The sequence below is a fragment of the Sus scrofa genome, chromosome 6 (genome assembly GCF_000003025.6).
Source record: "Sus scrofa isolate TJ Tabasco breed Duroc chromosome 6, Sscrofa11.1, whole genome shotgun sequence".
NCBI classification, from domain to species: Eukaryota; Metazoa; Chordata; class Mammalia; order Artiodactyla; family Suidae; genus Sus; species Sus scrofa.
The window spans coordinates 169059826-169082694 of record NC_010448.4 but is presented as its reverse complement, the minus strand read 5'-3'; the positions used below and the strand labels follow the sequence as shown (position 1 = coordinate 169082694).

Genomic DNA, 22869 nt, shown 5'->3' with positions numbered 1-22869 from the left:
AGGGGTCGAATCGGAGCTGTAGCCACTGGCTTACACCACAGCCACAGCAACGCGGGATCCGAGCCGCGTCTGCAACCTACACCACAGCTCACGGCAACGCTGGATCCTTAACCCACTGCGCAAGGCCAGGGACCGAACCTGCATCCTCATGGTTCCTAGTAGGAATCGTTCACCACTGGGCCACAACGGGAACTCCAAAAGGTGTTTTTTAAAAAGGATTCCTGGGTTGGGATCCAATTTTAGAAAAAAGAGGTTATGAAAACATAGGAAGCTGTGACAAAAAAACAAACAAAAATGGGTACACACAAGACTGAAAACCCAAACATACATTCCCCCAGTAGAAAAGATACGCGGCAATCACTGTCAGAACTCAACCATACCCCCTTCTCCACTCATCGCTCCACCCTAAAGGCTCATTAGTACAAACACCTGCAACTCTCTGCTTGAGGGGTTTGTTATTGTTGTTTTATTTTTCCTGGGTGGAGAGCATGCTCTGCACAGAGCAGGTCAGAAGTGCAGAAAAGCTTATGTTCCTAGGGAACAGGTGGTGGATAAACATCCCAACTCGTTGCCCCACAGTTCTAAACTGCAGCCCAGGGGGACCGAGCTCTTAGTACTCATAGCAACGCCTGACTCTTAACTGCCCCACTTTCCTAGGACCACCGCTAAACTACCCGGTCTCCAGCCCTTGTCTACTTCTAGGAGAACTCAAATCACAACAGGTACCTTTTCTTTTCTCAAAACAAATGCTGCCTGAGATAGACTGGAAATCTTCCTATTGCACAAAGTTCTGTCTTTGAGTGTCTTATCTTTGTGGGGCTCCTTTACGTACCTAGACAATACATTTGTTTTTCTCCTATTAACCTTTTTAATACACGGGGTCTCTCAGCCAACAACCTAGAAGGGGCTCCTCTGCAGCATCTTTCTCCTGCAATGAGTTATTTTGTGAAGAGCAAGTGTCTTAACTTGTTTTGATTTCTTTCTCAACACTACAGGCTATCAATAAGTAACTTCGATGCCACGACGTTCCAGCTTTCTACCCAAATCTTCCTACTCCTCCTCTAAATGTCCACGCCCTAGCCAAAACTCTTCCTATTAGTTTAAAAGGTCCTCAATTATGTCCACCTCTACTTCTTACTTACCAATCCGCCATGGTAGCTGTGTTCTCCAAGCTGAACACCGACTGCTCTCTGCTATGCCAAAAGTTACACTTCTGCATCAAAATTCTAAGGCTTACTCCTCTTCCTATAGGTTTTCACAGAGCAGTATTGTCTATTTTGGGTCACTTTAATTACCACTACTTGATCTAACACATAAATTACTTAGTAATTTGCTCTGTCATTTATAATAATATTTATGACACTTTAAGAATATGTAAGTTAATGTGGGGGACTCTTTTAAAATCAAGGACCATCAGAGTTCCCGTCATGGCTCAGCGGTCACAAACCTGACTAGTATCCTTGAGGACACAAGGTTTGATCCCTGGCCTTGCTCAGGTGGTTAAGGATCTGGCATCACTGTGAGCTGTGGTATAGATCACAGACACAGCTCAGATCCCAAGTTGCTGTGGCTGTGGTGTAGACCGGCAGCTACAACTCCAATTTGATCCCTAGCCTCAGAACGTCCATATGCCACAGCCCTAAAAAGACAAAACAAATAAATTAATTTAAAACATTAAGTAAAATAAAATCAAGGACCATCAACCAAAATCGAAGAAGGAAATCAACCAAAATCAAATCAAAAAAAGACAATTATAGGCCAATATCTCTAATAAATATAGATGCTAAAATACTCAACAAAATATTAGCAAACCAAATTCAGTAACACATAAAAAGACACAGAAAAAGCATTTGACAAAATTCAACATCCACTCATGATAAAATCTTTCATCAAAGGGGGCACAGCCCCCTTTGAATTACAGAGGTAATGTAATTCAACATAAGAAAGGCCAGGCATGACAAGCTCACAGCCAACATCATACTCAATGGTGAAAAGCTGAAAGTTTTCCATCTAAAATCAGGAACGAAACAGTAATGCCCACTCTTGCCACTTATATTTAACACAGGACTAAAGGCCTAGCCACAGCAATCACACAAGAAAAAATAAAAATATGAGGCATCCCAATTGGAAGGAAAGAGGTACAACTGTCACTACATGCACATAACATCATATTCCACATAGAAAACCCTGAAGTGTCCAGCAAAAAACTATTAGAACTGATAGAAGAATTCACCAAATTTGCAAGATGCAAGATTAATATATAGAAATCTGTTGCTTCTCTACATACTACTATCAAAGAGAGAAAGCAAGATAACAATCCCATTTAAATTTCCATCAAAAAAATTAAAATACCTAGGATTACATTTAAACACAGAAATGAAATACCTGTACTCCAGAAATGAAAAAAACACTGATGAAAGAAACTGAAGATGATACAAAGAAACAGAAAGATATCTTGTATTCTTGGATTAAAAGAACCAATACTGTTAAAATGACCATACTACCCAAAGCAATATACACATTTAATGGAATCCCTATTAAAATACCCATGACATTTTTCACTTAAGTAGAACAACAAATCCTAAAATTTATAGGGAGACCCTGAATTGCCAAAATAATCTTGACAAAACAGAAACAAAGCTAGAGGTATCATGTCCCCTGGCTTCAGACCATACTATAAAGCTACAATAACAAAAACAGACACAGAGAACAATGGAACAGAATAGAGATTCCAGAAATAAATCCATGCATTTATGGTTAATTAATCTATGACAAAGGAGGCAAGAATTTACAACAGAGAAAAAGAGTCTCTTCATTAAGTGATGATGGGGAGTTCCCGTTGTGGCTCAGTGGTTAACGAATCTGACTAGGAACGATGAGATTGCAGATTCAATCCCTGGCCTCGCTGAGGGGGTTAAGGATCTGGCATTGCTATAAGCTGTGGTATAAGCCACAGATGCAGCTCGGATCCCCAGTTGCTGTGGCTCTGGCATATGCCAGCAGCTGTAGCCTGGATTTGACCCCTAGCCTGGGAACTTCCATATGCCGCAAGTGCAACCCCTAGAAAAAGACCCCCCCCCCAAAAAAAGTGATGATGGATTTTTCCCAATGACACAAAAGGATTAGCGGCATCTCTGGAGCAATGGGATGCAAGTTCGACCCCCAGCCTGTCACAGTGGGCTTAAGGATCTGGTGCTGCCACCGTTGCACTATAGGTCACAACTGCAGCTTGGAGCTGATCTCTGGCCTGGAAATTCCATATACCACAGTGTGGCCAAAAAAGAAAGAAAAAAAGAATGATGCTGGAAAACTGGACAGCTACATGAAAGAAAGGAAGGAAGGAAGGAAGGAAGGAAGGAAGGAAGGAAGGAAGGAAGGAAGGAAGGAGGGAAGGAATTAGAACATTTGCTCACATCATATACAAAAATAAACCCATGGATTAAAGATCTACAGGTAACACCAAAAACTATAAAACTCCTAGAAGAGATCACAGGCAGAATACTCTTTGACATAAATCACGACAGCATTATTTTCGATCTGCTTCCTAAGGCAAAGGAAGCAGAAGAAAAAATAAGTAGGACCAATGTACAAAACAAAAAGACAACATACTGAATGGGAGAAAATGTCTGCAAGTGATATGACCAGTAACAGGGTTTACAGCCAAAACGCATCAACAAGCTCATACGCTCAATCTAACGTCCAAAAAAAAGGAATTCCCAATGTGGCTCAGCAGGTTAAGAACCCAACACAGTTGTCTATGAGGATGCAGGTTCAACCCCTGGCCTCGCTCATCCAGTTAAGGAACCAGAACTGCCACAAGCTGTGGCATGGGTCACAGATGCAGCTCAGATCTGGTGTTACCATGGCTGTAGCATAGGCCTGCGGCTGTAGCTCCAATTCTACCCCAGCCTGGTAACTTGCATATGCCTCAGGTACAGCCATAAAAAGAAAATGGGCAGAACTGAATAAGACAATGTTCCAAAGAGTCGCAGGTGGCCAACAAGCATGTGAAAAAATCTAAACATCACCATCATCAGAGAAACCAAATCAAAACCCTAAAAAGATATCACTGCACAGCTGTCGAAAGTGGCAACCATCAAAAGAGTCTACAAAGAAATGCTGACAAGGATGTGGAGAAAAGGCAACCCAGGTACACTGCTGGTGGGGTTATAAACTGGTGCCACCACTACGGGAGACAGTACGGAGATCCCTCCAAAACCAAAAAAGAGAATTACAATATAATCTAGCAATTCCACTCCTGGGTATGTAGCTAAAGAAAACGAAACCACTAATTTGAAAAGACACATGCACCCCAATGTCCATAGTGGCATTATTTACTACAGGCAAAATATGGACGTGTGTGTGTGATTCTGCCATGTGCAACAATGTGGATGAACCCAGAAGGTGTTATGCTTGGGGAAGTAAGTCAGAGAAAGACAAATGTTCTGTGTTATTTTATACACACACACGCACACACACACATATATGTCAAATCTAAAAAATAAAATGAATGTATGTAACAAAACAGAAACTGGCTCACAGCTATAGAGACAAACTAATGGCTACCAGTGAGGGAAGGGGAGGATGGAGGGCAAGACAGGGGTATGGGATTAAGAGACAGAAACCACTATGTATAAAATAAATAAGCAATTAGGATATATTGTACCACATAGGGAAACACAACTATTATTTTGAAATAATTTTAAACGGAGTATAATCTAATCGTTATGGTGTACCTGAAAACAATGTTGTGTCTCAACAATACTTCAGTTTACAAATCTTTAATCAGCATTCAGATCTAAACCCGACGGACCACTGTCTCACAAGAAGACGTGCATACAGAACAAGAAAGTTGACTCGGGCGGTGACCTTTGGAACATCCAACACCAGCAGCATACGGTGCCGCTGCAAACAGCGCGGCCTCTGAGGGCGGACGACCTGAGCTCAGAACCCTGGCTTTGGTACTTATTTTCCTTGGTACCCTTGGACGACTTAACATCCGTGCCTATCAGTTTCACATTTGGAATTACTATAAAAGTAACCTGAGTTAATATATATATATATAAAATTCCTTTAAAAATCTAGCACATAAACTCAATTATCTATTATTATGCTGTTATCTTAGTTCAGATTGCTGCAACAGAATACCACAAACCGAGGAGCTTATCAACGCAGGAATCTGTTCCTCGAAGTTCCGGAGGTTGGAGTCCAGGATCACGGTGACCAGCATGGTCAGGTTCTGACGAGAGCCCCTTCCAGGCATCCTCACTGGTATTCTCACACGAGCGGATCAGAGCCGTGGCCTGTTCTTACAAGGTCGCTAATCCACTTACAAAGGCTTCATACTCCTGATCCGATTACCTCCCAAAGGCCTCACCTCCAACACCATCACACTGGGGTTAGGGTCTCAACATAGGAATTGCGGACTAATATTCAGTCCATAGCAGCGGTTAAAACTTTTAGCCTATCTTTTCCTTTTTTTTTACACATATAACTTTTTTTTTGGGGGGGGTCTTTTTGCTATTTCTTGGGCCGCTCCCGCGGCATATGGAGATTCCCAGGCTAGGGGTCTAATCGGAGCCGTAGCCACCAGTCTACACCAGAGCCACAGCAACTCGGGATCCGAGCCGCGTCTGCAACCTACACCACAGCTCACGGCAACGCCGGATCGTTAACCCACTGAGCAAAGGCAGGGACCGAACCCGCAACCTCATGGTTCCTAGTCGGATTCGTTAACCACTGCGCCACGACGGGAACTCCTCTTTTCCTTTTTAGTTGGGGGTCCTAAAGTTCAAAAGTCACTGAAGGAGTAACTTGTAAAGCCAGAAGAAAAACAAAGAAAGAACTCCCGGTCAAGGAGCCCTTCATGGTCACCACGTTCAACTTCACTCCATCGTATTCTCTTTAGCAAGTCTTCACATCTGCTTTATGATAAAGAAACCATGGTACCATGACAGAGATGAGCCTGCCCAGCTGCGTGCCCCGCAGGCTCTGCAGCTCCACTGGGACCAGCCCCGGGGCCACGGTCCCCAGCCTGAGCGGCTCAGCAGCTGGGTCACGGGCTGCAAAGCAGGAAGTGACCCGAGGTGCCAGGGCCGCTTCACTGAGATTCATGGGCATGTTGACAGGCAGCCCAGGGCTCCAAGCGCAAGACAGGTGGTCACAGTGGGCACAGATGCCCAAGTGACCAACATGCCACGGTTCTCAAAAAAAAAAAAAAAAAAAAAGAAGATGAAAGAAATCAGAAAAAGGAAAATGAAAGGGATTTTATATCCAAGGATTAGGAAAAGAGGAAAGGAATAGCACAATGACCAAGCAAAAACGAGGGTTTGTGTTCATGGAAATGGAGGGACCGGAAGACAGTCCAAACCACTCAGTTAAGAGTATTAGGCTAGAGAAAACAATCAGGATTTACTTTTCACTGAGGAAATGAAGATACTGTTACTTGCATTTTTAAAAATTGCTTCCCTTGGAGTTCCCACTGTGGCTCAGTGGGTTGAGAACCCAACACAGTCTCATGAGGATGAGGTTTCAATCCCTGGCCTCGCTCCGTGGGCTAAGGATCCAGTGTTGACTCAAGCTTCAGTGTAGGTCCCAGATGCAGCTTGGATCTGGCCTTGCTATGGCTGCAGCATGGGACGGCAGCTGCAGCTCCAATCTGACCCCTACCTAGCCTGGGAACTTCCACATGCTGCAGGTGTGGCCTTAAAAAGAAGAAAAAAAAAAAAATTGCTTCTCTTTACATTAAAAGCTCTTCTCCAAAAACGTGTGGAATATTTTGATTTTTCCATAGAACTCTGTTGTTTACACAAAGACCAGGGAATAACATTTTAGAAATTTAATAAGTAACTTTTAGGAAGTCAACGTATTTACCATCTACATTTTAAAATCTTTAAAGTTTCAACTTATGAGTCATATTTAGTTTTTGACAAAATTTTAAATATATATAAGTATTAGGTGTTTCCTTAGGTAAAACCCAATGGTTACTTAAATACAAGTATACTTAAATTCAAACTCTTTCCTCATAAAAATACTACCCCCTCCAAAATAACCTCTAAACAAAAACATACAGAAATATCAGTTATCAGGACACAAAATTCTCTTTCTAAGAACATGACCTTTCCGAGTATTTATTGAACAGTATGTCTCCCTGATTAAATGCACTCTCCTTACATCTGTCCTCTCTCTATAGCTTCCTCTCCTACAGCAGCAACCAACAATTAGCTCAGCCAACATAAATTATCAAAATACTAACTGAAAGGCTCTGGTACTGGGTATTTTATGGAACTATACTACAAAGGCAAATCACTGAAGCTTTTAGATGCTTTAAACTTAAAAGATAAAGGAGATAAACACCATAAAATAAATACAGAAAATATATGCACAAAATGTAAACTCAAAAACATACAGTTAGTATATAAAACATAATTTTGTAATCAGAATCCTATATTTCTAAAGACTTCCATTATAAAACTGGTTATATGGTCTTCAGAAATAGAGAAGGCCTCTCAGATACAAAGAATTGCTCTAAAAACCATGAAACAACATAAAAGAATAAAAGTCAGGCTTCTATCCACAAGGAATGCATACTTGTCAACTCAACTACCAATTCAAATTTCCAAAAAGAATTCAAGTTCCAGGAGTTCCCGTCGTGGCTCAGTGGTTAACGAATCCGACGAGGAACCAAGAGGTTGCGGGTTGGATCCCTGGCCTCGCTCAGTGGGTTGAGGATCTGCCGCTGCCGTGAGCTGTGGTGTAGGTCGCAGATGCGGCTCGGATCCCGCGTGGCTGTGGCTCTGGTGTAGGCCGGCAACTACGGCTCCGATTCGACCCCTGGCCTGGGAACCTCCATATGCCGTGGGAGCAGCCCTAGAAAAGGCAAAAGGACAAAAATAAAAAAAGAATTCAAGTTCCAGGAGCTTCAGGAGGAGGGAGCAAATGGTAGAAAAGACCCTTCAAGACGCACACCCTTACTAATACTCGGGGTTAAACTATGTGGATTCTTCTCCCCCCAAAATTCTTGCAACAGACAATAAATGTTTTGCACTCCCCGCTTCCACACAAGTCAAGTCCCTGTGCTAAGTCCGTTTTGAAAAGCAGAAGCTGGGGGGCAAGAACTGAGTTCGCTCCCCCTCAAACCATTCCACATGAGCTCATGGACATCTCATCACAGGGAGTACCTGCCATGGTGCAAGCGGGTTAAGAATCTGACGACAGTTGCTCAGGTTGCTGCCGAGGTGCAGGTTTGACACCTGGCCTGACGCAACGGTTGCAGCTGTGGCTTGGATTCAATCTCTGGCCCAGGAAGTTCCACATGCCACAAGTGCAGCCATTAGAAAATAAACAAACAAACAAACAAACAAAAACGTGTCTTACCAGAAAAATACTAAACTCCATTTTCTTAAAATTTGGTCTGTATAGAACCATAAACCATTCCAGCCTCAAAGTTCACTTTAATTCTGCAGAGTTTAGTAAGCGGAGGTACTGAATTTCCTCTGCTGGCACCATGACTCTGCCTGACTAAATCCCGTCGCTGCTATACCTCATGGTTTACTCAATCCCAACTCAAACCCTGCCTGAGGCCCTCTGAAGTTGGAAAGTTCTCTCCAACAGGAATGGGCATGAAACAAATTTATCTGACCAAACATTTACTCAAGTTTCCTTCATCTTATCTTATTCCCTTTGTCCTGATTTATTCTGCAAACATTTACTGGAACCTATTATATGCTGTGAAAAACAATAAAACTGGAGGTAAAAACATGTTTTTTTCTTTCCTTAGGGAACTGAAGTCCAGTAAGGAGACAAATACAGAAACATAAATTTCTGTGTGTGAGAAATTCTACAAAAGAACTTTGGAAAATTTGCCTAAGAATATAAAAATACAGAAAGGCTTCGTAACACAGTCAAACATTTGCGATGGATCTTGAAGAACTGTAAGGGTGAGGTAGGCTGGGGTGTGTACATAAGCGTGCATGTGTGTGTGCACACTCACGTGTGTATGTGTGTGTCTTAGTGGAGACACTGGAAAAGCTGAAAGGTCACGTTCATGTCTGAGGACAGGCAAAGTATTGACGACAAATGTTTCAATAAACAACTCAGGACATCAACTAGAGCTCCTTCTCTCTTTCATTCTTACAAATTAATTTTAACCATGAATTCTCAAGAAAGAATTACCTTACAAGCAAAACATACACACTCAGAGATTTTGTATACAAAATAATTACTACATGGTTGGAAACAGGAAAAAGCATTTGAGGATAATCAGGATAATTCAATGTAATCAGACTGACTATCTGCAGTGAAAGGAAATGGTTTTGTTGTGTAAAACCACTTGTCAGACGCAGAGGAAAGAACAAAGTAAAACTGGAAAGACCTAGATTCAAGTCTTAGTTAGGCAATAGCTGGTCCCTAAATACAAAAACAAACCAAAAACCCTTTCACTTAATTCCTAAACTGTCTCCCTCACTCAAAGAATTGTTAAGACCAAATACTAAGTCTGAAAGTGCTTTGGAAAAAAATAGAAAATGCCATCCAAATGAAGTAAGTACCCACATTACAGCTGTACTGGCTGCAACGGAAATGAACTTCTAAGATCTGCATTTCTGACCTAAGGGCCCATCCTACTGCATACTGTGATAAAGAGCTTTTACCCGTTCTACAGATCGCGCTCTCTTCTTTGGCCGAGTAGGCAGTGCATCTTCCTTCGGATTGGTGTCTATTGCCCAATAGGACCCCTAAAGGTAAAGACATAAATTATGTTAACAATGTATCACAGCAACTCAATAACATTAAAATGGACTTTTACAGTCCTCTGCTTCAAAAGCAAGCACTGTGTAGACACGACAACGGAAAGTGAGCATCACAAGAAAACACTAGTTTTGAACTGTGAAAAAAGGTCCATTTATAACTAGATTATTAAAGAGAAAAAACTCACAATCTGAAGAACCAAGTCAAGAAACCTGCCATGGGAATTCCTGCTGTGACTCCGTGGGTTAAGAACCTGACTAGGATCCATGAGGATGCAGGTTTGATCCCTAGCCTCGCTCAGTGGTTTAAGAATCCAGCGTTGCTGCAAGCTGCAGCGCAGGTCACAGATGTGGATCGGACCGGCACTGCTGTGTCTATGGCATCGGCCTGCAGCCACAGCTCTAATTTGACCCCTTGCCTGGAAACTTCCATAGGCCACAGGTGCAGCCATAAAAAGAAAGGGGAAAAAAAAAAAAAAAAAAAAGAAATCTGCTACAGCCAAATTAAAAAGGGAACCCAATTTTTAAAAATATTCTAAGTAACTAATAAATTAATTAATTCTTTTTTTTTTTTCTTTTGGCCTTTTTAGGATGCACTCACAGCATGTGGGAGATCCCTGGCTAGGGGTTGAATCAGAGCTGCAACTGCCAGCCTACACCATTGGCACAGCAACACAGGATCTGAGCCATATTCGAGACTACACCACAGCTCACAACAATGCCAGATCCTTAACTCACTGAGTTTGGCCAAGGATCAAATCCACATCCTCATGGATACTAGCTGGGTTCACTGCAACTGAGCCACAAGGGGACGTCTAAAAAACTAAATCTTACTTGAACACATACGATGATAATTATAATAGCATACGACATTCAAATCTCATAGCATTTTATCACAAAGATATTATATTACCTGTATCCTGGGACCTCACAAAATTAATAAGTGAAACAATTTATAAAGACAAATTTCCTGACCACATTTTATACCATAAGTACATCCTGGGAAGCAATCATGCATATATAAACTTTTTATTGCTTATTCTGTCATAATTAATTTTAACTATTTATCTTCTCTTTTTTTTTTTTTCTTTTTTTAAGTCTTTTCTAGGGCCGCACCCATGGCACATGGAGGGTCCCAGGCTAGGGGTCTAATCGGAGCTGTAGCCACTGGCCTAAGCCAGAGCCACAGCAACACAGGATCCGAGCCACATCTGCAACCTACACCGCAAGCTCATGGCAACGCCAGATCCTAACCCAGGGATCAAACCCAAAACCTCATGGTTCCTAGTCAGATTCGTTAACCACTGAGCCATGATGGAAACTCCTTCTCTTACTTTTTGATACAAGTTCTCAGACCACTCTTCCAAAAATACATACTGAGGACCTACTTTATTCCAGAGACTCAAAAATTGTGACTCCTTTTAAAACTATTTTGAAAAACATAAATCATACAGTTTGCACATACACAAATGAGGAGACCAAAGCTTAGAAAAATAAAAGTGGTCTGCTCAAGCAAGGATATGAGAGCCAGGACCAGAATTAAGTTTAACCTTTGCCTCCATTAACTTCAATATCTTCCTAAGCTGCTTTTTCAGGCAATATTTGACAATAAGAGGAAATACAGCTCTCATCTATCAATTCTCACAATTTGTGCCCGACATGAATTATTCGCTCACACTTCCTTAAACACACCGTGTTTTTTCATCCGGGTCTGCCTACATGCTGATTTCCCTGCCTGCAATATCCACATAACCACTGACAAAGTCATAGCCCATCCTCAAAATTTAGCTCAGATGTTATCTAAAAGGATACTTCTCTGATCCTCTTACAGTATTCAAGAATTCATCACCCTCTCCGTCTGAAACATCTCTGTATTATTTACGTATTTAGAGCACTGACTGCAGTTAACATCACAATTTTTACTTACAGGCTTGCATCACACCGTTTAGGCTTACGAGTTCCCTGAGTGTAGAAGCTCAGTTCTAGACTCAGTGTCAGACACAGAGCAAGCGCTAAAAAGTCTGTTCAATGGCGGGGGTGGGGGGGAGATGTGGAACAAATGGCTCCAAGAGTGTCAGGGTACAGGGTACGATGCCAGGTCTTCCCAGGCCCTCATCTAGGCAGTGCCTGAACGCAGCACTCACTGCACACAGCCCGTCTGGGGCATTCTTCCACGTTATCTTTTCTATGTGGTCACAGCTAATGAGCCTCCCAGACCTGATTCAACCGTGCTAAGAACCACATAAAATGTAAATGCATAAAAATTAAAACAATGCTTTCAAGAGCATGGCTTATGCAGGCAAATTTCAAAATAACTCAGGAAGAAGTTCTACACTCTGTTGTCACTAAAGGTGAAAGTGAAGTAAAAAGAAAAATACCACAACTCATTGTATGACAGTTTAAAATTCACTGTTCGTGGAAATTATAAATTTCAGTGTTTAGTTTGTTTTGCATGAATCTGTGTGCTTGTTTTAATCTGGGAAACCACTCACTGACCAAACTTTACACTGATTTGTTATTAAACATTTTATATTAGCTTACCACAAATAGATCAACAAAAGAAAAAAAATTGCTCATAAGCTTAACCCTATCCATTATGTACTTAAAAAATCCAATGCACAAAAAGCCCAAATGCAAATGCTAACAACTGAAATAATTCACAACAGAAGCTGTAAGATCTTCTACTCAGTGGTTCTTGCTAAACTATTATCTGAGTTTCATCTGTGAAATCACAAGTTTGGATTAAATAACTTATAACTTTCCTTCGCAAATCAAAACTAACGCTACCACTTGACACTCAACAGGACAGGATGCCTACTATCAAAAAAAATGGAAAATAAGTTCTGGCAGCAAAACATCAACTCGAATCTTTGAGCATAGCCAGTGGGAATGTAACGTAGTACAGCTATTGTGGAAAATGGTATGGCAGCTGCTAAAAAAATTAAAACACAGAATTAACATACGATCTGTCAATTTCATTTCTAGGGATATACCGAAAAGAATCAAAAGCAGCGACAGGTATTTGTACCCTTATATTCATAGCAAGTTGGTCACAACAGCTAAAATGTGAAACCAAGCCTCCATCAATGGATACATTTTTAAAATGCAACGTTACTCCGTCTTTAAAAGGAAATTCTGCCTTTCATATGCTTCTCACGTAAGTGAACCTGCACGACATCACGGTAAACGAAATGTCGGTCACAAAGAGGAAGCTACTGTGTGACTGACTTACACGAGGCACCTAGAATAATCAAACCACAGAAACACAAAGTGGAACGGCGGCTGCAAGGAACTGGGGAGGGGGATGGGGAACCACCATGCAGTGAGCACAGCAGTTCAGTGTGGGGAGGTAACTTCTGGAGCTGGATGGTGGGGATGGATGCACAGCAGTATTAATGTCCTTGATGCCACTGAACTACACACTGAAAAGCGATTACAACGGCAGATCTTACGCTATGTATATTCTACCACACACACACAATTCCCTTTAAAAGCAGGTACCAAAACAGGCATACAGACCAATGGAACAGAACAGAGAACCCAGAAATAAACCCATACATCTACGGTCAATTAATCTTCACCAAAGAGGGCAAGAATACAAAATGGAAAAAGTCTCTTCAGCAAGTGGTGCTGGAAAAACTGAACAGCCGCATGTAAATCGATGACACTGGAGCACACCCTCACACTTTGCACAAAAATAAACTCAAAATGGCTTGAAGACTCAAACATAACTAAGGCGAGACACCATCAAACTCCTAGAAGAGAACACAGGCAAAACATCTCTGACATCAACCAGACAAAAGTTTTCTTAGATCAGACTCCAAGGCAACAGAGACAAAGAGCAAAAATAAACCAACGGGACCTAATCAAACTGACACCCTTTTGCACAGCAAAGGAAACCATAAAGAAAAAAAAAAAAAAAAAAAGATAACCTACGGAATGGGAGAAAATAATTTCAAATGATGCAACCGACAAAGGCTTCATATCTAAAATACACACACACACACACACACACACACACAATCCTGGCGTTCCTGTCGTGGCGCAGTGGTTAACGAATCTGACTGGGAACCATGGGGTTGAGGGTTCGGTCCCTGGCTTTGCTCAGTGGGTTAATGATCCAGCATTGCCGTGAGCTGTGGTGTAGGTTGCAGACACGGCTCGGATCGAGAGTTGCTGTGGCTCTGGTGTAGGCCAGCAGCTACAGCTCTGATTGGACCCCTAGCCTGGGAACCTCCATATGCCGTGGGAGCGCCCAAAGAAATAGCAAAAAGACAAAAATAAATAAATAAATAAATAAAATATACAAACAACTTATACAACTCAACAGCAAAAAAACCCAATAACCCAACTGAAAAATGGGCAAAAGACCTAAATAGCCATTTCTCCAAGGAAGACATACAGATGGGCAACGAACACACAAAAAAATGCTCAACATCACTGATTATTAGAGAAATGCAGATCAAAAACACCTCACACCTGTTGGAATGGCCATCATTAATAAGTCAACAAATAACAAATGCTGGAGAGGGTGTGGAGAAAAGGGTACCTCCTACACTGCTGATGGGAATGTAAATTGGTACAACCACTATGGAAAACAGTATAGAGGTACCTCAGAAAACTAAATATAGAACTACCATATGACCCAGCAATCCCACTCTTGGGCATCTATCCAGACAAAACTTTCCTTGAAAAAAAAATGCACCTATATGTTCATTGCAGCAACTATTTGCAATGGCGAAGATATGGAAACAACCTAAATGTCCACTGACAGAAGAATGGATTAAGAAGATGCAGTATATATACACAATGGAATACTACTCAGCCATAAAAAAGAACAAAATAATGCCCTTTGCAGCAACATGGAACTAGAGACTCTCATACTAAGTGAAGTAAGTCAGAAAGAGAAAGACAAATACCATATGATATCCTTACATCTGGAATCTAATATAGATTAGATTCCACAGAAAAGAAAACCATGGCCTTGGAGAACAGACTTGTGGTTACTGAGCAGGAGGGGGAGGGAGTGGGATGGACCTGGAATTTGGGGTTAATAGATGCAAACTATTGCCTTTGGAACCGGTAAGCAATGACGTCCTGCTGGATAGCACTGGGAACCATATCTAGTCACTTATGACGGAGCATGATAATGTGAGAAAAAAGAATGTATACATGTATGTGTCACTGGGTCACCTTGCTGTACAGTAGAAAACTGACGGAACACTGTAAACCAGCTATGATGGAAAAAATAAAAATCATTTATAAAATTATCAGGGCAAATATAAATTAAGGTGATGTTGTAGGAAAAACAGTGTCTTCCTACAGAATGTTTGTGTCTGATGAAATAGTAAGTATATCAGTAGTATAAATGAACACCATGTATTGACGAACAAAGACGTGTGTAAAAAGAAAAAAAAGATAAAAAGGGTATTTCCTTCACCCTAAAAAGTTCCTTTTTGTGTCCCAAGAAACCCCTCTTCCTTTGCATCCCATATATACAACCACTGATCTGCTCCCTATCATTATAGTTTTGCATCTTCTAAAGTTTCATACAAAGAAACTCACACTATCAAACCATTTTCTATGACCATCAGCAATGTATGAGCTGAGCTACTCTGTGTCTTTACTAATACTTGGTATTTTAAGCCTTTACAGTTACAACCATTCTAGTGGACGTGTAGTCGTACCTCAGTGATTTTCATGTGCATTTCTCTAATGAAAAATGCGGGTAGGCATTTTTACATGTGCTTATTTGCCATCCATGACCCATCTTTTGTGAATCAGTTTTCATAAATTTTGTCTCATGTTTTATTTGGGTTATAAGACTTTTGGTTATTTGTGCTATAAGAATTTTTATACTTTTTCAACAGCAAATTCTTTGTCAGAAATGGATGGGTGGATGGATAGAAAATATTTAATCCCAATCTATGGTTGTCTCTTCATTTTCCTGGCAGTCTTCTAAGGAGCAAAAATCTTTATCAATTTTTATTTTGTGGTCTGTGTTATTTGTCTCCTAGCTAAACAGACACACACACACACACACACACTTAGATGTTCCTGCTCCATCAGGGAAAACACCTTGCCCCATGCTCTCTTTCAGAAGTTTACTGTAATCTTTTTATGATCAGGTCTCTGATCCACTCATAGTTAACTTTCTGTGTGTGAGCTAAGGATCAATATAAATTTCTCTTCCAAAAAGATATACACCATTTCTTGGGAATTCCTACCATGGCACAGTGGGTTAAGAGTCCGAATGCAGCATCTCAGGTTGCTATAGAGGCATGGGTTCAATCTCTGTCCAACTCAGTGTGTTAAGGATTCAGCGTTGCTGCAGCTGTGGCACAGGATGCAGCTATGGCTGATTCAATCCCCAGTCTGGGAACTTCCATACACCACGGGTGCAGCCATTAAAAACAAAAAAAGATATACACCATTTCTTGAAAAGACTGTATATATGCTTTCCCCCAGTGAATTACACTGGCACTTCTATTAAAAACCAGATGAATGGAGTTCCTGTCGTGGCGCAGCGGAAATGAATCCAACTGTGAGGTTGCACCTTCGATCCCTGGCCTTGCTCCGCGGGTTAAGGATCCAGCGTTGCCGTGAGCTCTGGTGTAGGTCACAGACGTGGTTCAGATCCCGTGTTGCTGTGGCTGTGGCACAGGGTGGCAGCTGTAGCTCCAATTAGACCCCTAGCCCGGGAACCTCCATATGCGGCAGGTGCAGCCCTAAAAAGCAAATAAAATAAAAATCAGCTGAATCTATGTGAGTCTATTTCTAAACTCTGTTCTGTTGATCTACACTTCTAACCTTACACCAATACCATTTTGTCTTTACTATAGCTGTATAGAAAGTCTCGAAATCAAGCACTAAGTTCTACAAGTGTAGCTGTTTTCAAAATTGTTTTGTGTATCCTAGGTCCTTTGTATTTCCATACAGCAACGAGAACCAGCCTGTCATTTTAAAAAGAAAAAATAAGTCTACTAGAATTTTCACTGGGATTGTATGAACTCTGTAAACAATGTGGGGCAGACTGACATCTAACGATGTGTCCGCTAGTCCTTAATACGCTATATCGCACCATTTACTTAGCTGTTTTCTCTCTCTTAATGTTTGAGAGTTTTCAGGAAACATGTTTGCTTATGTTTTGTTAAAATGTACCTCCCTGACTTATTTCACTATTTTGGATGCTATTATAAATGAAACTGCTTTTTTAAAACTTCATTTTCCAGCCATTAATTGGTAGTATAACAAAATTATATTGACCTTGTGGAGTTCCTGTCGTGGCACAGCAGAAACAAATCTGACTAGGAACCATGAGGTTGTGGGTTCGATCCCTGGCCTCACTCAGTGGGTTAAGGATCTGGCATTGCTGTGAGCTGTGGTGTAGGTCGCAGACGTGGCTTGGATCCAGCGGTTGCTGGGCTGTGGGGTAGGCCAGCAGCTGTAGCTGCGATTCGACCCCTAGGCTGCAAATCTCCATATGCCGCAAGTGCAGTCCTAAAAAGACAAAAGACAAAAAAAAAAATTTTTTTTATCGACCTTGTATCCCATGACTTTGCTAAACTCACTTATGAATTCTAGTGACTCTTTAGGATTTTCTACACATGCAATAAAGTTGTTTGCAAAAAGTTTCTACTTATTCCTTTTCAACCTGGATGTTTTCTATCTTTTTCTTGCCCTACTCCACTGGCTTGGACTCTAAGAGAATGAATAACAATGAATGCAAACATGCTTTGTTCTCAATCTCAAAGGAGAAGTATTCACTGTCTCACCATAAAATACGAATTGTAGGTTTAATAGATGGCTTTAATCAAATAAAAGAAATTCCTTTTATTCCTAGTTTGCTGAATGAGTATTAAATTGGTCAAACTTTTCTACCCTTGAGATATGATTTTTCAGATTTTTCTACTGACATGGTGAGTTAAATCAATTAGTTTTCTACTCTTAACCTGCATCGCATTCCTGGAACAAATCCCAACTGGTCATGATATATTCTCCATTTTACATACCAATAAATCTAATTTGCTAATATTTTGTTAAAGATTATTAGTATTAGTTCCCAAAGATACTAGTCTATAGTTTTCTTGTTATTTCTTTGTCTGACTTTAGTAATAAAGTGATGTTGACCTCATTAAATCAAGTGAAAACTGTTTATTATCTACTATCTTTTTTTTTTGGTAAGAGTCTGTGTAAAACCAGCATTGCTTTTTCCTTAAATATTTTAGATTCTTGTTTCATTGCTGTTTGTTCATTTCTAGTTTTATTTATCTTTATTATTTCCTTCCTTCTACTTACTTTGGACTCAACTTGCTCTTATTTTTCTAACTTCTTAAGATATGTGCTTAAGTAAATGACTTCAGACCCTTCTGATTTTTCTAATTAAATTTTGGTATCGGAGTTCCCGTCATGGCGCAGTGGTTAACGAATCCAACTAGGAACCATGAGGTTGTGGGTTCCATCCCTGGCCTTGCTCAGTGGGTTAAGGATCCGGCGTTGCCGTGAGCTGTGGTGTAGGTGGCAGACACAGCTCTGACTCAGCTCCTAGCCTGGGAAGCTCCATATAACACGGGTGTGGCCCTAAAAAGGAAAAAAAAAAAAGACTGTGGATTTGCTTATTTCTTTTTGTAGTTCTAGGAGTTTTAATTTTTTAAACCTTATTTTGGGCACACATGTGTAATTCTTAGATATTCCTGATTAAGCGATCTCTTCTTCTGCTGTATCCAACACTCCATTTAGGCCATTCAGTGGATTATTCATTTAGTTACTGTACTTTTCAGCTCTCTAATTTTCATTTGTTTTCTTTTATAGTTTCTATGTCTGTATTCAAATTCCTCATCTCCTCATTCACTAATTATTGGAATATGTTTACTTTTAATTTTTCGACATATTTATAATGGCTTTTTCGAAATTTATATCTGCTAAATTCACTATCAGGGCTACTTGTTCCACCTGAGTCAGGGCTACTTGTTCCACCTGGTATCAGTCTCTTTCACTTCCTACCCTTCTAGGCAACGCCCCATAAAAAATTTCCAGAGTAATACAGCATGATGAATTTCAACAAAAGCATCACAGGCATATTTCAAGACATACTGAGGGTTCAACAGTGGATTATTGCGATAGAATAAATACTGCAATAAAGCAAATCACATTTAAGTTTCCCAGTGCACATAAAAGTTATTTATACTATACTGTAGTCTATTCAGTATTTGATAGCATTATATCTAAAAAAAATCAATGCACACATACCTTAATTTTAAAATACTTTATTGCTAAAAAATACTAACCACCATCTGAGCCATTAGCTAGTCTTAATTTTTTGCTGACAGAGGGTCTTGCCTTGATGTTGGTGGCTGCTGACTAATCAGGGTAGTAGTTACTGAAGGTTAGGGTAGCTGCGGCAATGCAATAAAATAAGACAACAATAAAGCCCGCCACATCAACTGACTCTTCCTTTCATGTATGATTTCTCTGTGGCATGTTATGCTCTTTGTTAGCATTTTACCCATAGAACTTCTTTCAAAACTGGAGTCAATCCTCTCAAACCCTGTTACTGCTTTGTCAACTAAGTTTATGTAATATTCTAAATCCTTTGTTGTCATTTCAACAGTCTTCACCTTCACCAGGAGTAGATTCCATTTCTTTGCTCATCCTGAAGAAGCAACTCCTCATCCATCAAAGTTGATGGACTTTGATGGATGAGGAGACTGCGGCAATTCAGTCACATCTTCAGGTTTCGCTCCTAATTCCAGTCCTCTTACTATTCGCACTCCATGACTACAGCTCCTCTCTCGGCTGAAGTCCAGAACCCCTCAGAGCTATCCTTAAGGGTTGGTTCAGCTTCTTCCAAACTCCTGTTAATCTTGATGTTTTGACCTCTTTCCATGAATCCATGTATTCCTAATAGCACAAACAATGCTGAATCCTTTCCAGAACAATTTCAATTTACTCTGCCCGGATCCATCAGAGGAATCACTGTCTATGGCAACTATAACCTGATGAAATGTATCTCTCGGTATCTCTTAAATAATAAGATTTGAAAGTCAAAATTGTTCCTTTGTCTATGGGCTGCACAATGGATACTGTGTTATTATTAGCAGGCGTGAAAAAAACATCTCTGGATTAGGCTTTGGCTTAAAGGAATGTTGTAGCTGGTCTGATCTTCCATCAGACCACTCAAACTTTCTCCACGTCAGCAAGAGGCTATTTTGCTTTCTTTCTTTCTTTTTTTTTTTTTAATTTTTTTATATTTTTGGCCGCGCCTGCGGCATACAGAAATTTCCAGGCCAGGGATCTAACCTGTGCCACAGCCGTGTCCCGAGCCATTGTAGTGACAATGCCAGATGCATCATCTACTGAGCCACGCAGCAACTCCTCGTTTTCTTACACGTATGCTCACTGGAGTCGTTCTTTTAATTTCTTTCAAGAACTCTTCCTTGGCATTCACCACTTGGCTAACTTTTTTCCACAAGAATTCTAGCTTTTGGCCTATCTCCGCTTTCAACACACCTTCCTCGTTAAGCTTAATCATTTCTACTTTTGATTTAAAGTGAGAGAATATAACCATTTCCGTCATTTGAACACTTGGGGGCCACCGCAGGGTTATTAGTTGGCCTAATTTCATTATTGGTGTGTCTCAGGGAATAAGGAGGCCCAAGGAGAGGAAGAGAGAGATGGAGGAAAGGCTCGTAAGTGAAAGAGTGATGATAACAAACAACCTTTATCAGTTAAGTCTGTGGTCTTATGTGGGCGCAATTCATGGCATCACAAAACAACTACAATATGTAACAGCAAAAACCACTGATCACAAGTCACTGTAACAAAAATACTAATAATGAAAAAGTGTAAAGTACTGAGAGAATTGCCAAAATGTAACAGAGAGACATGAAGTGAGCAAATGCTATTGGGAAAATGGTGCCAAATAGATTTGCTTGACATAGGGTTTCAACAAACCTTCAATCTGTAAAAACTGTGGTATCTGCAAAGCACAATAAAATGAGGTACGCCTATACAATGTTTTGAAGGTCATGTGCTATCCTGAAGAGAATATCTATTAACCAGCTATGGTTCAACAATCTGGGACAAGTTACCAAACCCTTTATCCACTTTCCTCATATCTTATTTACTTATTCATTTATTCATTCATTCATTTATTTATTTTTACGGCCACACCCGCCACATACGGAGGTTCCCAGGCCAGAGGCTGAATCGGAACTGCAAGTGCAGACCTACACCACAGGCACAGCAACACAGATCCGAGCCGTGTCTGCGACCTACACCACAGCTCATGGCAACACTGGATCCTTAACCCATTGAGCAAGGCCAGTGGTAGAACCCACATCCTCATGGATCCTAGTCAGGTTTGTTAACCACTGAACCCATGAAGGGAACTCTTTCAGAGTTCCATGACAATTAGCCCTAAGTAATAAAGCAGGAAAACTAGCCATTAGTATTTATTTGCTATCTGTGTCCAGACACTGCTTGTTTATAGTTTAGTCATTTTGCAAATAATTTACAGAATAAGTAATATAAGGACAGTGAGAAACAATCTTATGAGATACTGGCATAAGACACAGCTCGGATCTGATGTTGCTGTGGCTGTGGTACAGGCTGGCAGCTGTAGCTCCAATTAGACCCCTAGCCTGGGAATCTCCGTATGCCACAGGTGTGGCCCTAAAAAGACCAAAAAAAAAAAGACGGAATTTGAACATAGCAAATACAAATTTTCTGTATTACATATGTAATGTGCGTTATATTTAATATATTCAAAATCTTCTGGTTTTGAAGATATGTACATCAATTGGTCAATATCTTTTGAATGGGACTAACTGCTCAAACTGCCAGTACAATACATTTGTAATATTTGATGGCTCAGAACTTTGCTGAAGGATGGCCATCTCTGCTCCATAAATGTAAAAAAAATCTTTTATATTTGGTTTAGAAACCCAAAACAGAATGATGAATCCAATAAATGTTTGAATTTCTATATCATCTAATTCCCTCTAAGTACTTTTGTATACACATTAGACTTCAGGATTTGTTCATTTATGACTGTATCAAGTGAATTTTGGTGCACAAACACCTTAAAAGATAAAAAATACTGTAATGTGACTTTCTACGGAAAAAACGGGATGCCTCAGATTCTAGTCACAAATACTGCATGATGAAGACCTTCCTGAATGGCTAAATGGCTGAAAATAGCAAGTATCTTTTTGTCCTTAGGAATGTATCACTAACTCGGTATTTCTCGGGTTCGGGAAAACTAATTACCAATACCATCAACTCAATTACGCCATCATAATTAGAGTCTAGGGTGCTGCTGTCCATCTCTGTATTCCTCTTCTGATTCTACTAATAATAGTACACCATTTCCTTCTGTCAATTTTCATCTTTTTGTCATTATAGGCAGAAAAAAATATCTCAATTCTCAACTATGTTCAATGAAAACTAAAAGAAAAAAAAGACTTAAATGACATTTAAAGACTTTATTATGCCTTCTTGAAAGATGCAAGACTTTTGGGCAACACATGATGGATAATAGTGATAATCTCATCATGGCATCATTCTTCTATGTCACTCAATTACTCTGCTGCATCTTGTAATTTTGATGCTTGCGCATGATGGAGAAAAAATGATGGGCAATGATGAAATAATTCTTAAGATGATATATTTTCTCTTTGTTCTTTGGAAGACTTATTTTATATAAAGAATAAAAGTCATAAAATAATCATCTTAACAAATTAGAACTACTCAAAATAGATAGGCAAAAACAAAATTGAGTCCAATGGACCCTGGTGATATACTGAGGATTAAATATAACACATATAAAATATTCCCTCTCCCATTATATGACCACATTTTACTTTGTACTAATCTCCCAGTATTCTTTCTCATCTCCAACAATTTCTAACAAAAGGCAAGTCAGTATGCACACAAAAGGGCAATCATCATTCTTTGCCTTCAGGGCAAATGTAAATCAAACCCTTGGTACAGAGTTACCACTTCACACCCGGGATGCTATAATCAAAAAGGCACATACGACAAAAAGGTGTTGGCAAGGGTAAGAAAAAAACTGGAAGCCTTCATAGTTTGAGACTGTCAAATGGTGCAGGCGCTTCAGCAA

At 40.2% G+C, this 22869-nt stretch overlaps 1 protein-coding gene across 9 annotated transcripts in view; it reads right to left on the bottom strand.

The window, feature by feature from the left end:
- The window catches only part of FOXJ3 (forkhead box J3), a 140607-nt gene that overhangs the window by 52344 nt on the left and 65394 nt on the right, over positions 1-22869 (bottom strand). For 8 of the 9 annotated variants that reach the window (XM_021096929.1, XM_021096935.1, XM_021096936.1 and 5 more), the window contains exon 5: positions 9651-9734. The exons of the other annotated variant lie outside the window; for it this stretch is intronic. In XM_021096929.1, the coding sequence (XP_020952588.1) occupies positions 9651-9734 (84 nt within the window). The remainder of the gene's footprint in view (positions 1-9650; positions 9735-22869) is intronic. 9 annotated transcript variants of the gene reach the window in all.